This window comes from Crocodylus porosus, unplaced genomic scaffold (assembly GCF_001723895.1).
Source record: "Crocodylus porosus isolate Cpor-Errol unplaced genomic scaffold, CroPor_comp1, whole genome shotgun sequence".
In the NCBI taxonomy this organism is placed as follows: Eukaryota; Metazoa; Chordata; order Crocodylia; family Crocodylidae; genus Crocodylus; species Crocodylus porosus.
Window position 1 is genome coordinate 67,385,850 of NW_017728949.1, and position 15,247 is coordinate 67,401,096.

At 43.4% G+C, this 15,247-nt stretch overlaps 1 protein-coding gene across 1 annotated transcript in view; it reads left to right on the forward strand.

Moving 5' to 3' along the window:
- The window catches only part of MGAT5 (mannosyl (alpha-1,6-)-glycoprotein beta-1,6-N-acetyl-glucosaminyltransferase), a 149,988-nt gene that overhangs the window by 29,595 nt on the left and 105,146 nt on the right, over positions 1 to 15,247 (forward strand). The window contains exons 3-4 of the mRNA XM_019554075.1: positions 2,153 to 2,229; positions 4,053 to 4,142. Coding sequence (XP_019409620.1) covers positions 2,153 to 2,229; positions 4,053 to 4,142 — 167 coding nt within the window. The remainder of the gene's footprint in view (positions 1 to 2,152; positions 2,230 to 4,052; positions 4,143 to 15,247) is intronic.

The following is a 15,247-nucleotide window of genomic DNA, read 5'->3' on the forward strand; positions in this document are numbered from 1 at the left end:
CCTAAGCGTAAGTCAAATAAATTCACAACTTGTTTAAGAAACCGCTACGCTTCCCGTGCCTCAGTTCTCCATAGCCAATAGAACCCGGCCTGTTACCGTGTCTAATTGCCACCCCGGCCCACCGTGACTCTGGGGTTTGGTTCCCCACCCCGGGACAGCTGGCAGGTGCAAGCAGTGTCACTGGGGTCTGCGGGACCCTGGCCCGACTCATTGCCAGCAGCGGGTGCACGTGTGCCTTGGGGCGGACAGCAGGGAAGGGATCCAGGCTGCGCTGCCATAACTGAGATTGGGCCCCTCATGACTCACCTGCCATCTTCCCTAGGTGCACATGCACCTACCACCAGCAACAAGCTAGGCCATGGCCCTGTGGACCCTGCGGCAGTTGCTTGCAGCTTCCCAACTGTCTGCCACAGCTGGCCTGAGCTCTGGGCTGGCCCCTGTTGCCTGCCACAGGTCCTGGGCTCCTCATGGCAGGTGGCAGGGAGGCTGCACACATCTGTACTAGGGGGTTGCAGAGTGCCAGCTCAACTTGTTGCCAGCGGTGGGTGTATGTGTGCCTTCAGGTGGACAGTGGGGGAGTTGCAAGGGACCCGACCCTCGTAGCAGTGCAACCCCAGACCCTTCCCCGCCATCTGTCCTGAGGTACACGTGTCAAGCAAAATGCCTTTGAATGCCATCCTGTGGCATGTGTGCCAAGGGTTGCAGACCCCTGCTATATCCAGTGTCAACTATTCATTCCAACCTAATAAAAGCAAAAAACTGATTTGGCATTAAGAAGTGATGGGCTTCTGCCGCTGTTTTGATAGCACTAGGCAATGTTATTTTTCCTCTTTAGAGCCTTGATAATGTTATATTAATACATTGTTATTGACTGGCATTGCAGAGGACATACATTCTTAGAAAATAATACCAGAACTGAGCTGTTAGTTGCTTTTTAATAAGAAAAGATTTAGGTAACTAAATTGACGAAGCTTGTTTAGATTATTGATTATGCAAAAAACAAATTGATCAGCAATATAAAACATATTTGATCTATTCTTGGTCTATTGCAGGATTGCTATGATTTAATAGAGCAAGCTCAAAATATCTGTTTAATGCTGTGATATTTATAATCTACTCGCTTGCAACAAGTAAACCAATAAAAAAAATTCAAACATTTCATCAGTATCTTGAAAACTAGTTTATCTCATTTTGAACAAAGTATTCCAGAAGGTCATAAAAACAAGGAAATATTGTATTAAAGGGACCCTTGTGTATCCATATGGTCACGAACTTTGTCTCATCTTTATGGTATTTTTTTGCAACTGGAATATTAGAGTTTTGTTGCCAAGTGAACAGAAGTAATAAGCCTGCTAGGAGTTGTAGTCACAACTTACCATGGGTACCTAAAAAGCTTTTACATGAAAATGTAATATAAAAATATGTAAATGCATGTTATTGATTAATACAAATGTTGATAAAGGATATATAGAATCACATTTTCTGCACAAGGATGATTTTGTGGGCAGACAGGTACTGCAGTTTTGGGTTGGTTGTTTTTAAAGAGATGTACCATTTCGGTATTTTCTTCCTGAATAGATGAACCACACCATTCACAGTGTTGCCAACCCCAGATATTCAAATATAGTGGTTCAGACCTTCAAAATAGTGAAATTAAAAAAAAAAACCAAAACGTATGTTGTAGTCTTCAAGCTATTCTTCACAAGCCTGAGAACTGGAGACTCTGTGCAGTGAAAAATGAGGTGCTTCTGTACTGATATGAATCTAGGAGGCAGGGCTACATGAATTGCCTAGCTCAAAGCAACAACTGCAGAAATCGTCAACCCTATTCTATGATTTCTGATGCCAAGGCCAGACAGGATATCAGCTTAACTGTTCACAGTGAAATGTGAGCCATGGGTTATGTTGGTTTCCTTTCTCCTCCCTTGAACTCTCATATTCCTTAAGAACCAGTTTACCAAAATAGAAACCTATATTTCATTGAGGGCACATATCCTCTAGTTGTCCTAATGTCACTGTTTTGGTGAAATAGTCAACTGTCAAATATCACTTTGAAGACTTCTTTATTTAAAGTTGTGGATTTATTAGATAATCCAGCAAGTATGCACATCAAATTATATTACAATGATGTTCTATGTTTTTTTCATTTCAGATCTCATTAATGGAGCCCAAGAACAGTGTGAATTGCCTCCTATGGATGGTTTTCCTCACTGTGAAGGCAAAATAAAGGTAAAGGTGATCACATTGTACATATTCTCTTTTCTTTTTTTTTTAAATTTGGTCTGTGTTTAAAAGATGTTAGTGCTACAAGTGTTGTTTCATAAAATATAAATTAGTGAGAGGGACCAGAAGACAAGTACTGAAGAACTTGTCATTACAGCTCATCTCAAGCCAAAATAGGACTGTTGCTGAATGGAAGTGAATAATGATGCCTCTCATTAAAGCAAATACAGTAGCCCCATAGTACTTGGGTAGCTTTTTTTTATCTAGTTCTTTCTTCCTGCCGGCAGCTGTCTCTTTCCCTTACCTATATTTCCACCCCCCCTCCACCAGGGGTTCTGTTGCCTCTTCCATTTAAAATGGCTCTTTAGTCCCTTCTTCCCACTCCACCATGCCATGGTCCCCCAACCCTATGTGCCTTATTTCCTCCTACGCGAGGGGCACTGTGCACTTACCCCCATGCCTTCTCTTTCTCTCCACCATTTTTTTCCTCTTTGGAGATGAAATAGTATCACAGGAATAAAAGCAAGGATTAGATGGAATTTTGTTATGTTGAAGTTTATTAATGAGTGCCATTGAATTGGTCTTTGCTATATGTACAGTTCCACGCGTATTTGAAGCTCTCACTGTGCTAACCAGATGTCAGAAGCTCCATGTGTCCCTGTTTTTTAGTTTTGTGGGGAATGAGGAGTTGTTTCTCCGATGTTTAGGTGTTCCTCATATTCAATAGGCTTTGGTCCACATTCCCTGCAGTTCTGGAAATTCGCAATGGTTTATTGCATTAGAGAGAGAGAAAAATGTCATTGAATCAAGTGTGAGGCTTTTGCAAGGCTGACTGATAACTACATGCTGGAAGTATTTCTGCCCCAGTCATACAAAACAAATGTCTGAATAATTTTATAAATAATCCAATTGCATTTGGCCTTGGGTTTTAAGACCTCAGTCATCCCTGTAGAAATTATATATCATGCTAATAAGGAAGTTTGAATCAACAAATATAAAATAATGTCAGTTTCTTTTAAACAAAAAACAGAAGATCCATAAGATTAAAAAGTTGGAGATGTTTAGATTTTAAAAAATAACAATGTGCATTAGTAATTGCATCCAGGAACTCCAATTGTTTGGCACTTCATCAAAGTAGGAGGATGTATTTCTAACATATTGGGAGATATTTCTGCAATTGCTTAGAATCTTTTTTTTATTATTATTATGTGTTACTTGGTATCTGAGAGTTTTAAATTTTTTCTACAAAATTACAATATTTGCTTATTTCAATGTCTCTTTATATGCTGTTTTTTGTTTTGTTTTGAAATTAAATAAATTTCCAGCCCTGCTTTGAACAATTTCACTATACTGCAAAATGGCTATGTAATTTGAATGGCAAGTTGCTCATTTATCTTTTTTTAAAGAACATTTTTTGCTTGAGTAAAGATGTCAGACTGACAGTCCTAGGAACTTAAGTGATCTAGTTAACCACAAAGGAAATATAATCTATAAAGGCAATGTAAGCAGCATTAGTCCTACCAGTGTGCTGTTGTGCTTGTCTGGAGAGGATATTCCAATATCCATTTAGTTCTTATCTGGCTACCAGTTAGTGCTAATTGTGTTCATCCATAGTGATGTGGTTAATTAGGAGCTTGAATGAGACAATGAATATGCTTCATATAGGCTGTTGCAAAGTGTTCACAGACAAGTTCTTACCTGTCATTATTTATTTCAGTCTAAAAGCTTAGAGTTTTCTGCTTGCTGGGTTTCTCATGAAAACGAGGCTTTATAAAGTAAAAATAAGTACATATGGCTTAAACCTAACAAACTTGCTTCCTTTGTTTCAGTGGATGAAAGATATGTGGCGATCGGATCCATGCTATGCAAGTTACGGTGTGGATGGGTCCACTTGCTCCTTTTTTATTTACCTCAGTGAGGTCAGTATGTCTTTCTTGAACTGCATGTGGTTCTGGTAGGAGACATTAAAATGCCTTAAATATTTATGGAAAATTACTTGTCTGGTTTATATTAGGAAAATTAAGCAAAGCCCTTTGATAGGAGTTTTAATGAGACAAGACAGTAACTATTTTAAATGCTAATTTTGAAAACTGTTTCCAGCTGAGACAGATTTAATAAAAAGGACATCTACAGAACATAACAGCTATGAAGGCCAAAGTCTTCACGTACAGGCTTCTGTCTGGTTGCTGATAACAGTTCTCTGATTCCAAGCAGCTAGGTGCTGATGGATTGAAAACTTCCAGAAATAAGTTAGGAATGAAATACCATATTTATTTGCATATCACCCCTTTCTCCCCAATAAGACATGCACCTTGTTCTGAGCAGTTTTTTCCAGAATCTTTCCTGCCACATCATGGGCTCATCATGGCTGACCATTGACTGCATGGAGCAAGTGGGGGTCCACCTATCAGTATAACTCACTGTCCACTTGTAGCTCCACGTGGCCGGGCCTTTGAGGGGGTACTTGGTCACCTAGCGGCACTTCTGGTTTCGCTGCTGGCATTTCCAGGCTCGCCGATCGGCCACTGGGGTATCCCTGCCTCCCCATACCCCCCCCTCCCCGACTCGGTGGACAGGGGGGGCTGGGGGTGCAAATGTAAGTACTGGCCCACACGAGTCACTGGCTCCACAGCTAGAGGTTTAACCCTCTCTGTCTCTACAGAACTGACGGTGGCTTTTGGCTGCTGAGCCAAAAGCTACTGCCAATTTGTCGGTGACTGAGAGAGTTAAACCTCTAGCTGTGGAGCGGCAATGAAAAGGTAAGGGATAGCAACGAGTGGACTTCACCCTTGCTTGGTGCCCAGCCCCCAGCAAATATTTCAGCATCCCCATGCCTCCGTTTCTTGATAATGACTTGCACCCCAATTTTTTTTTCCATTAAAAATGTGTGTGGGGTATGCAAGTAAATACAGTAAATAGATGTCGGTGTCTTCTGCTTAAGGAATTCAGTGTTCTCCTCCTATGTAGTAGGGTCAATGCGCTAGGTTTGTTTGTCTTGTGAGGGTTTTTTCTGGCTTGCTTGATGTTTTCTTTGTTTTTCCTTCTTCTGTGAATATATCATATGTCTTTGTCCTCTGTTTTTTGTGCCTTCAGCTTCCCCCTTTCTCCCACATTACCACCAGTGTATGGTTGTTTTGCTGCTGAAGGCCAGGTATTATTTGTTGTTGAAAACACAGTTTAAACACTCAGACTCTGCTTTCCAGATGTCACTACTACTGGGCAAATCTCTTGACTTCACATTCTCCATCTGTAAAATAGGAGTGATGGTATTTGCCTATCTGTGACAGGAACTGTGAGGTTTGCAAATGCTTGTAAAGAGCTTTTGGATTGCAAAGCAACATGCTATTGGTATGGCAGCTGTAAAGTTTGTTCATTCTGTTTATGTAGCAACATAACTCTTATTAGAGAGAGAGACATAAAATGAAGAATCATATTCCCCAATCCCCAATTTTTCATTTGCTAAGATAAATGCACGTACAGCCAAAATGGTAGAAGTAGTAACAAGGATTCATTGGGTAATGAATGTCCTAATGCCCTTCAATTAGTATGTGTTGTTTTCCATTGCAATTACTGCAGCTTGAGAGGTAAAGTGATTGATTTTTTTTAAAGGAGTTAGGATATTTGAATAAAATATTTCAAATGGCATTTTGAGCAGCAGTGCTGAATTTGCATGACTGCTTCACGATTGAACAAGTGAACAAAACAAGCAATTCTTTACTCATCAATTTGTCTTTATATTTGGGGAACAGCAGACAAGTCTTTTTGCTTTTTAGAGTTCTCCCTTGACAGTATGCAAAACTAATATTGGTTGAACATGTTATTAACCTTGAGTTTAAATTCAACATACTTAATCCTATGATTAATGCCCACCAGCAAAGGTTGAAAGCTTAAATGTTTGTGAATGCAAGCATGAAATGAAATTCGAATAATGACTACAATGATGTGGATTTATGAGGTGTGTTGGCTACTAAAGATAACTTAGAAATGGTGTTGCACATAGTAATTTGTCAAAGCGGGCAGTGATAGAGAATTGACTGTTTATAGTGGCTGAAAAGCTGAATGATAAATTTTTCTACAAAAACTGAGTTGTGGGTAAGGAGATGAGTGGCTGGCTTAAAACCATTATTGTGAGGAAATTGTAGGTTTTTAAGATTTGCAGTTCCTCTTGGGACTACTATATAGGAAATGGTTGTGCATGCATACACACATGCACGCGTGCACGCGCACACACATATATTTTAAATGAAAACAGTAAGTCTTCATAATAGAGTGAGAGAGAAGGGTGTGGGCCGCCCTTATTACACCAACAGTATGGCATACACCTATTTTATCTTCTAAATTTCATCTCAACATGCATGACTGCCAAAGGCACTGAAAAGTCAAGTGACTTACCTGAGGTCACATAGTATCTTAGAGGCAGAGCTACTCGAGTCCCATTCCATGTATCCCCTTGATTTTATGTGCTTTGTTTGCAAAATGGAAAATAACTCAGAGAAATCTAGTCTACCCCAGTCTTTATTTTGTACAGACAATACAGATTCAAGTATTACCTGTTCTCTGCGTCCTCTGGCTGCTGCTGGCAGCAGCATCAGAGGAAAAGCCTAGGAATTGCTGACAACTAAAACATACTCTTTCCTCCACCCTTTCTCCCATGTGTGTTTGGCTCTGCAGAGAGGTTGCAGGGGAGAGCAAGCAGAAGGTGAGAGCATCCAAAAATAAAAGGCTGTTTCCCTTACAGCAATGGGTCTCAAGCTCTTCAAGACACCCCTTGGAAAATGGCAGCTCTTAGTTTTCAGTTATTTTTGACGAAATAATATAGCCTTTTTTGTTAGAAAGAACTTGGAAAGATCACACACAGCAGTTCAGAATGTTTTTAACACTATGAATCTCTCTCTGAAATCTCTGGGGTTATCTTGTGAATTCTGTTTTGTCCATCTGTCACGGGGAGAAACAGGGGGGCAGACCCTGAGGAGCCAGGGGGGAACCCTGGGAGCAGGAACTGGCTGGGGAAGGTAAAAGGAGAAAGAAAAAAACGGAAAACTTCTTACCTGTAGCGGGAGCCGCGGCGAAGCCGGAAATGGCGGCGGGACCTCGGCAGCTCGTTAGCCACACCTTCATACAGCTGTGGTCAGCTGATAAGACGGACGGCAGGAGCCGGCTGGGGGAAATGAAAAGAGCTGCTAGTGTGAAAGTGGGGGAGAGACCCGCAGGAGCACTGGCCAGGAAGTCTCACCCGGAGCTCCCACAAGGGGGGAAAAGCGTGGGAAACTGCCTCTCGCAGCACGGGAGGACGCAGTGAAGCCCACCACGGGGAAGACGCTGCTGGCGGCAGCACAGGGAGTGAGGGATCAGAGGCACCTCATCCAGACTGGGAACCAGGATCAGGGGACCGGGAAGAGCCAGAGGGGCTTGAAGCCTGGGGTTACCACCAAAGAGCCAGAAGAGTGAGCAGAAGCCAAAATGCCAGATCAGGTGGGACCACAGAGGGCTCAAGGAGGTGCCCCAGGCAGGGGACGAAGGGCCCGAGCAGTGTGAAGGGCGGCAGAAGACGGTCCTCAACAGTATAGAGCCGCCCTGACAGGAGACGTGGGGAAGATGTGCAGAGAAGGACCACCGAGGGTCCAGCAAACCCCCAGGCTGGGCAGAGAGTGGAGAGGAGGACGCTGTAGCCTGCAGTCTACCCCAGACCCAGTTTAGGGCTTGCTAGGGGCCTTAGGGGCCTGGGCCTGTTGTTGTAGAGCAGGCTGTGGGAGCATGTGGTAAAGGGGGCAGAGGGCCTCCCTTAGTATCTTTGTATTTCTCTGTTGTTGGTATTTTTTCCCCCCCTTTTTCATTTCCCACTTTTGGAGGGGTTGCTGGGTGAGGTATATGGAGCCCAAGTGTTGTTTAAACCCGAAGGGGGTTTACAGTCACAGGAAAGGCTAGACGGCCGTGAGGCGAGGTGGGAGGAGTTAGGGTTTGACCCGGCTGCCCTATAACCCGTTTCTACAAGGGACACGTAGCCTCAACTGTCGGCGACTTGGCCAAAGGACATCAGGAACTCGTCAACACAGGGTGTAAGGGTGAGGTAGACAGGGGGTTGGAGCCTTGCAGAAGATCGTCGTCCAGCAGTCCCATATGCGAGAGAGCCCCAATAGTTGGGTCCCCATGGCAGGTGAGATTGGGGGAGAGATATCCGGGCAAGAGACTCATACTCGGCAGGACCACAGGGACAGACCAGCGGACCACCCCGAGCATCCGGGGCCACGTGGTGCATGACCGGATGTTCGAGACCAGATGGTACACCATCTAACAAAGCTAACATCTAGGGATTTCAAGAGACTTCAGGGTGATGCAGCTACCTGCTTGAGACTCTGCCTTGTAGATTTGCGTATGTATGGAGTGTGTGCGGACTTGGATCTCTTCCTGTCTATGGCAGACAGCAGCCTACTTATGACCATTTCATAGGACTGTGCTTTCCTTGGATATCACCTCTGTCCCTGGAGTCTGAAGGGCTAGATCATGGAGAAATGACCCATTTGAGAGGACTTAATCAAGATAACACAAATGCTGCTCTGAATGCAGCCTCCAGGTAGATCAGATCCTGTTCCTTCCCACATTGGCCAAATGAAGAAAAGGTTAGACAATAACTTATTCAGGTTAAACAAACATTGAAAATTAAGATTCTAGGGGACGTAACATGTCTATTATTTTGCAACAAAAGTTTGCCCTTTTTAAAAAAAAAGACTTGCTGTTAAAATATTATATTATATATGTATTTTTTTTTTCATTACATGCTTTTGGTGAAGCAGATTGCTCAAAACACTGAAACTTCACCATTTAGTGCCACCAATGCAGTCTGTGGTTTGTAGGGATGACTTTGCCTCTGGGAGTATTCTGTCTGTAGACATTCATGATTTATTCAGCAGAGAAACTGCACTTTATTTTAAAATGACAGCTTATAGCAGAAAATGGAGGATTTAAAGAACAAAAATAATACTCTGTCTTTTGATTATTTTTTTTAATTGCCCAGTGAGATGTTTATCTTCACTCAGCTCCTTTTTTAATTTAATAACTTTTTCTGTGGGCTACTAATTGCTGTGCTGAAGCAGCATATTTACTGTATTTGCATGTGGCTGTGAGATAAGAGTGGTATCACAGGTCTGGCCAAGCTCTCTCTTCTAGGCACTGCCCAGACTTTTGTAAGTGGATCGAGAAAGCAAATTTCAGGTGTCCTTACCTTGTTGGAGTGGCGTTTAGGCCAGCAGTTCCCTAATAGAGGTCAAGGTCACAAATGAGGATGCAGCACATAATAGTGAAGTCATCAGCCATACAGAAATGCGGTTATGTTGGGCAGGCTTGCCAAGTGCAAACATGAGGAGCTGCTGGTGTAAGCATTGCTCTCTAGGTTCACTCTTCTGGTGCAGACCTCATGGCTGGCAAGTCCTCTGGGTTGTAGGGACCTCGCCAACATCATAAAACCTAGAATCCCATTGAAGGTATGGGCCTTTTTGTTTACAGTCAGAGATGCATGATAGATCCTGGGGAAGACGCTCAGATGTTTGGGAAACATGATTTATGAGGAAGGTCTGAAAGAACTAAAATTATTTCCTCTGGGTAAGATTGAGGGAGGGGAATTGATGAGTCTTCAAACACAGTATATGAAAGGTGTTTATAAAGAAAATGGAGATAAATATTTGTCTGTGGTTGTAGGGAACAGGACTGGGAGCAATGGCCTCAAACTGCAGCACAAATTTAGGTTGGGGATTAAGAGGAATTTTCTGGGAAAGCTGGTTAGGCATTGGAATAGGCTGCTTAATGAGGGGCTGTGCAATCTCCATCCCTAAAAAATTTCAAGAGCAGTTTAGACAGACACTTGGCTGGAATGGCTTAGTCAGGGTTGATCCTGCCTTGAACAGAGAGCTCGACTGGCTGAACTTGTGAGGTCCTTTCCAGCCCTACTTTTCCTATTATCCTTTGATAGGTGTAACACACAGCACATATACACAGCCAGGTTTGTATTGGATGTGATTGCTCTTTAAGAATACAATTCCTTTTAAGGGAGAAAACACACGAGAGCATAGATCATTGAGAAAGGAGTCCTAAGTGCAGCTCCTTTTCCTTTTGAGCTTCCTTTGCTGGGAAGTTCTCGCATGTACATTCAGGTTAGGCAGGTTCCTCTACCTCAGCAGGCTCCTTGCAGTATGAGTCTTCAGCTTGAGCTGATGAAAGTTGCTGAAGACTCAGCATGGAACAGCTGCTGTCCTTCTAAAACCTTCCAATCTCATATCAGCCTCACCAGATGATCATCAGACCCTACAAAGGACCTATTTTGTGAAGTGACCCCTTCCCTAATAAACTAGTTTCTGCAATACTGCCCAGCCAGTTTTTCTTTAGTGGCTTCCATTTCATTTCAAAGCATTTAAGCGACTGACTCTTTCTTGTTATCTCTGAGCCACTAACCCTTGGAATTCCAGTCCGGCATAGAGGCAAGAACACAGATGGGCAAAATGGGGAGAGGACATTAACTGCACCTTTGAAACAATGTTTTGCTGCATTGGAAGCCAACTTGTAGTTTTGAGGTGATTTACATATCTTCCTAGATGTAATGCAAGGTCAAAACAACATTAAAGAAAATTACGATGTACTTCAAAACCAAATCTGAGAAAATAGTTTTCTGGTAGGCTTGAGCCACAACTTTTCCATGATCCTGTAACATTTTCCAGGTATGTTCCCATGGAAAAATGAACTGGTATACAGAGATACCTAATTTAGCTTTGAACTCTGGGTTAAATTCACTGCTTCACAATAGACTTGCACAATGGGAATATGGCTTTCCTTTCTCACAGGTTGTAACAGATAGTGGCCTAGTAGGGGATATGGAATCAGTAATGTACATTAAATCTGCCAAAAAGCTATTTTTGAGTGGTTTATTTTTAAAGAACCTAAAGTGGTACATAGTATGTCTGAAGCTGTGGTTCCCTCTAACTGAAGAACACTTTTGCTGTAATTCTTATATACCAGTGTGACAAGCTCACAACCACCATGTTAATTGATGGGCATGTCCTGCCTCCTTGGCTATATCACACCAGGGTCTACATGCCCTCCACAGTGTGTTGTTAAGTAGGGTTTTACCTCTGGAGGTGATGTTCAGGAGTTCCCGTGGGAACTTAGACGACTTCGCTGGCATGTCTTCTGTGGGGCTTCTCCTCCTCTGTGCCCCACCCCTTTCCGCTTAGGTGTTTTGGATCAGCCTGGATAATGCTCTGATGTGGTAATGTAGGTTCTTTCCCTCCTGTGTTGAGGCCTGGTGACAAAGATGACTGCAGGAGGTCTGGCTGTGACCCTGTAGAGTTGTGAAAACTACAGCGGAACAAGAATTCAACCAAAAGAGCTCAGATGGTGCAGTGGGCAGGACAACGATGTCCCCACACTGGGCATTTTTCTTTCAGCATGTCAGGTTGGTCGGTGCACTGTGCACCCTTCTCCCACGGACTCTCCACTCAAGGATGCCCCATTGCTGGCCCTGCTTCTGGGACCATGTTCCTCCTGGCCAAGTGCTATAGTGTTGAGGGGCATATTCCACTGCACCCACACTACGCTCACAGTTTTGAATCCTCTGTCAGGGCACTCTGATTCCATGAATGCTTGGTTGGGTGTGTGCAGCTACTAGGGTCCCATGCCAGCTTCTCCTTTCCGGAGGCTTCAGCCATGCCCACTGGGCTGCCATCTCCTAGCCCCAACTGACCTGCATGCTCCTGCAAGGGATCTTGTGGGTGCTGTGCAGCAGTATGGGTCATAGCCTCCTGACCCACCAGGTGCCTCAAGCCAGCTGGTGTTGGCAGCTGTGTTTGTGTCTACCTGGACGATCCAGGCTTCCCCATGCATTCTGAGGATTTTGGCCCTGGGAAGAATTACTGGCTCCCTGCCAGCAGTGACATGTGCCTCTGGGTGTTCCGTATGCATCTCATTGCTCCCTTGAGCCCACGCTGTTCCTCCCAGCGTGCTGGTCTGAAACAACTGCCCATGTCACTTCTGGCTATGGGGAGAGCTATTGACTCCAGTACTGGTGTTCCTCCTTCTCTCCCCCTAGGCTTCACTTTTGGGCTTCTTTTAAGCCCTTTTGGCACCAGACCAACCAGCGGTGTTCCTTCCAGCTGCATGGTGCCAGCCAGCTCACCCCCTGCCCGGCCACTTGGCTGTAAGTAGGTTGGAGACCTGTCACAATAAGAAATCTAAACTTGTCTGAAGCCTTTTGTTAAGGCTAATTAGAAGCAGGGTGTTTTAGAGGACTCTACATTTCATTTACTAGCAGTATAGACACTGCCTATTTTGTTAGCATTTTTTCTCTTATAAGTTAAAGTTTGGATTACCATGCTGATCCAAAAACAAAAGTGGAAACGTAGATTCTGTAGTTATTGTTAATGTATGGACAAAGATCATGCAGTAGCTCTGTTCAATGAATGACTGACGCATGGATTTAGCAAACCAAGGTTTATTGCATAGCATATGGATAACTGAGACAAACTTAGCAGCTTACATGAGAATCGCTCTTATTTATTCACACCATTCACATTAAGGCACCTATTCGCAGCACTTGGAGTCACACTGCAGTGGCCAGTTGCAGGCTTCTGCAAGGCAATGTTCAGCTGAGGGGGGTGCCGGCTTCAATACTGTCAACATGCAAGTAGGCTGATGTTGATAGTTAAGGCATCTGTTTGGGCTCGGCTCTCACTGCCCTTTTATTTTCGTGGGGCAGACTTTGATGGATGCCTGGAGGCTCCTTCACCAATCGCCACTTAATTTTTTACTTGAGCTCACCCTTTGGACTCTGTTAACAATTACATATTGTTTGTATATTTCAGTCTGTTTTTCAGTTATTTTTTGTATCATCTCCACATTCTCGGACTGCCACCTGCAATTCATCCTGACCGTTCTCTCTGTTTACTCCAAGTGTTTCATACCAGTCTGTCTAATACCTGTTGCAGTCATCCAGCTATCAGTTGTACACCCACAGCACAGATACCCACACACCCTTATTGCTTCTTTTTCTGCAAAATGGAAGTACGTTTAAAATGGCAGCTTAGCATAAGCATAACCATAGCATAGATAAAACATATTCTAACACCTCAGTCCTGTACAATATGTTTCCTCTGTGAATATCTCCTGTCCAAGAGCATTTAAGGACCCTAACAATGAAGTCCAGGTGTAGCCATTTCCAGAGAGTACCTCAAATCTGCCTGCCATAAAATAGAAGTACAATGTGCATCTCAGTCGGGCAATCAGTTACAGTTGCTAACATGGACTGAGTAGTACTTGCATAGCGGATAATCATTGATGGAATTTGTTGCAGCCGCCTGGCAGTAGCCCATCATAATACTTGGTATTGAATAAGATGATTCCAGTAACAGCCTGAACCACCTGACTTTGTATAAGGAGAGGGGAAAGTCCTCAGTTTGCCTTTGGGGTCATTGTGCTGGACACTAGATTCAGAGTGGGAGGACCAGTTCCACTAGCTCTGTTTCCTTACCAGTACAGGAAGGTATCAGTAATACCATATGATATTGATACATGCTGTAACAATGTAACGGTTACATCTGCTTGATCCTGTACTGACAAGTGTTGAAAAAGCATTGCATCCTTTACCTCAGGGGTGTCCAACCTTCTTGAATGTGGGGGCTGAATCATAAATTTTTTATCACCCAGTGGGCCAGCGAGCCATATTCAAAGACCTCACAGGAAGCAGTATCACATCACCCCCCTGAGATGAAAGTACAGTGTTTACTTCCGTTTCCCATCACAGCACCTCAGGACTTAGAAAACAGCTTGGAGGGCTGCATGGTATGTTGGACAAGCCTGCTTTACCCTGTTTCTTTGATGGTCAGAGTTTGCTAATGTCCATCATTTTGTGATTACGGGCAGGTAATAGTTGTATTGTAGCAGCTGACTAATCCTCCTCAGCGGAAGCTCCCTCTCCTTTTAAACTGGTTCAGGGTACTGAAGACGACCCACAATAGCATAACAATGAAGGGAGGGATCTGGAAATAACAGGACACATAATTTAATACAGCTAGCAATATGCACAGCCAGATATCTTTTTTTTCATCACCAAGGGAAAGTATAGGAAGATCTCATTGTATCACACAGTGTCATTGGGTGCATGTGATGCTAAATAGATAGGCATTTGCAATCTAGTTCATTTATTATGCTATGAATTCAAGTTAGTGTCTTCTCTAACCCACTATAAATCACTACATTCCTTTAAAAGGTTTTCTAATGCTTAACTGTAAAGAAATAGCCAAGGAAATAATCTTCACTTAATATTTTTACACTTGTCATATTACTGGAGTTCTAATAACATTTTTAACAGGAAAAATATTAATTTGACATTGATGTTTCAGCACTCAGCCATCCTTATTACTGCACAAATGTGTTAATGTATTGTCATTTGGGACATCTGTGGTAAAAATACATGTTCACCATATTTCCTGTAGGCAGTAAAATTCAGCAGCCTGTTAAGGCCCATATATAGGAAACATCAGGTCACACATTTTTGTGAACTCTTTCCTTTCTGTAGTTTAGCACAAGTTATCTTAACACTTTGCATGTAAACATGGCCTGATTTAATCCCCCTACCCCCAAAACTTGAGCGCCTGTATCTCCCGTGGAGCTGCTGGGGAACAGGGTAGTGGAATATGGGGAGCTTCTCTAGTGCAGAGGTCAGCAACTTTTTAGGAGTAGTGGGCCAAATTAATGGAGCTCAGGCTAAGGGCGAGCTGCCACTTTCCCCTGCTGTATTGCCGCCAGATTGCCAGCAGTGTCCCCAGCCTCCAGATTGCCACCAACATCTTAGCTTCACAAGGCAATCACTTGGCCAGAGCTGGCCCTTGGGGTCTGGGCTGCCAACCCCTGCTCTAGCATGTCTTCACTTGTAGAGTGTAATGTTTTTCTTACCTACCAGGTCTTTTCAGACAACTCTGTGGTAGGCTTTCTTTCTTTACACCACAGTAGAATACCTGGTATGCGCTCACTTCTGCTTTCCTGA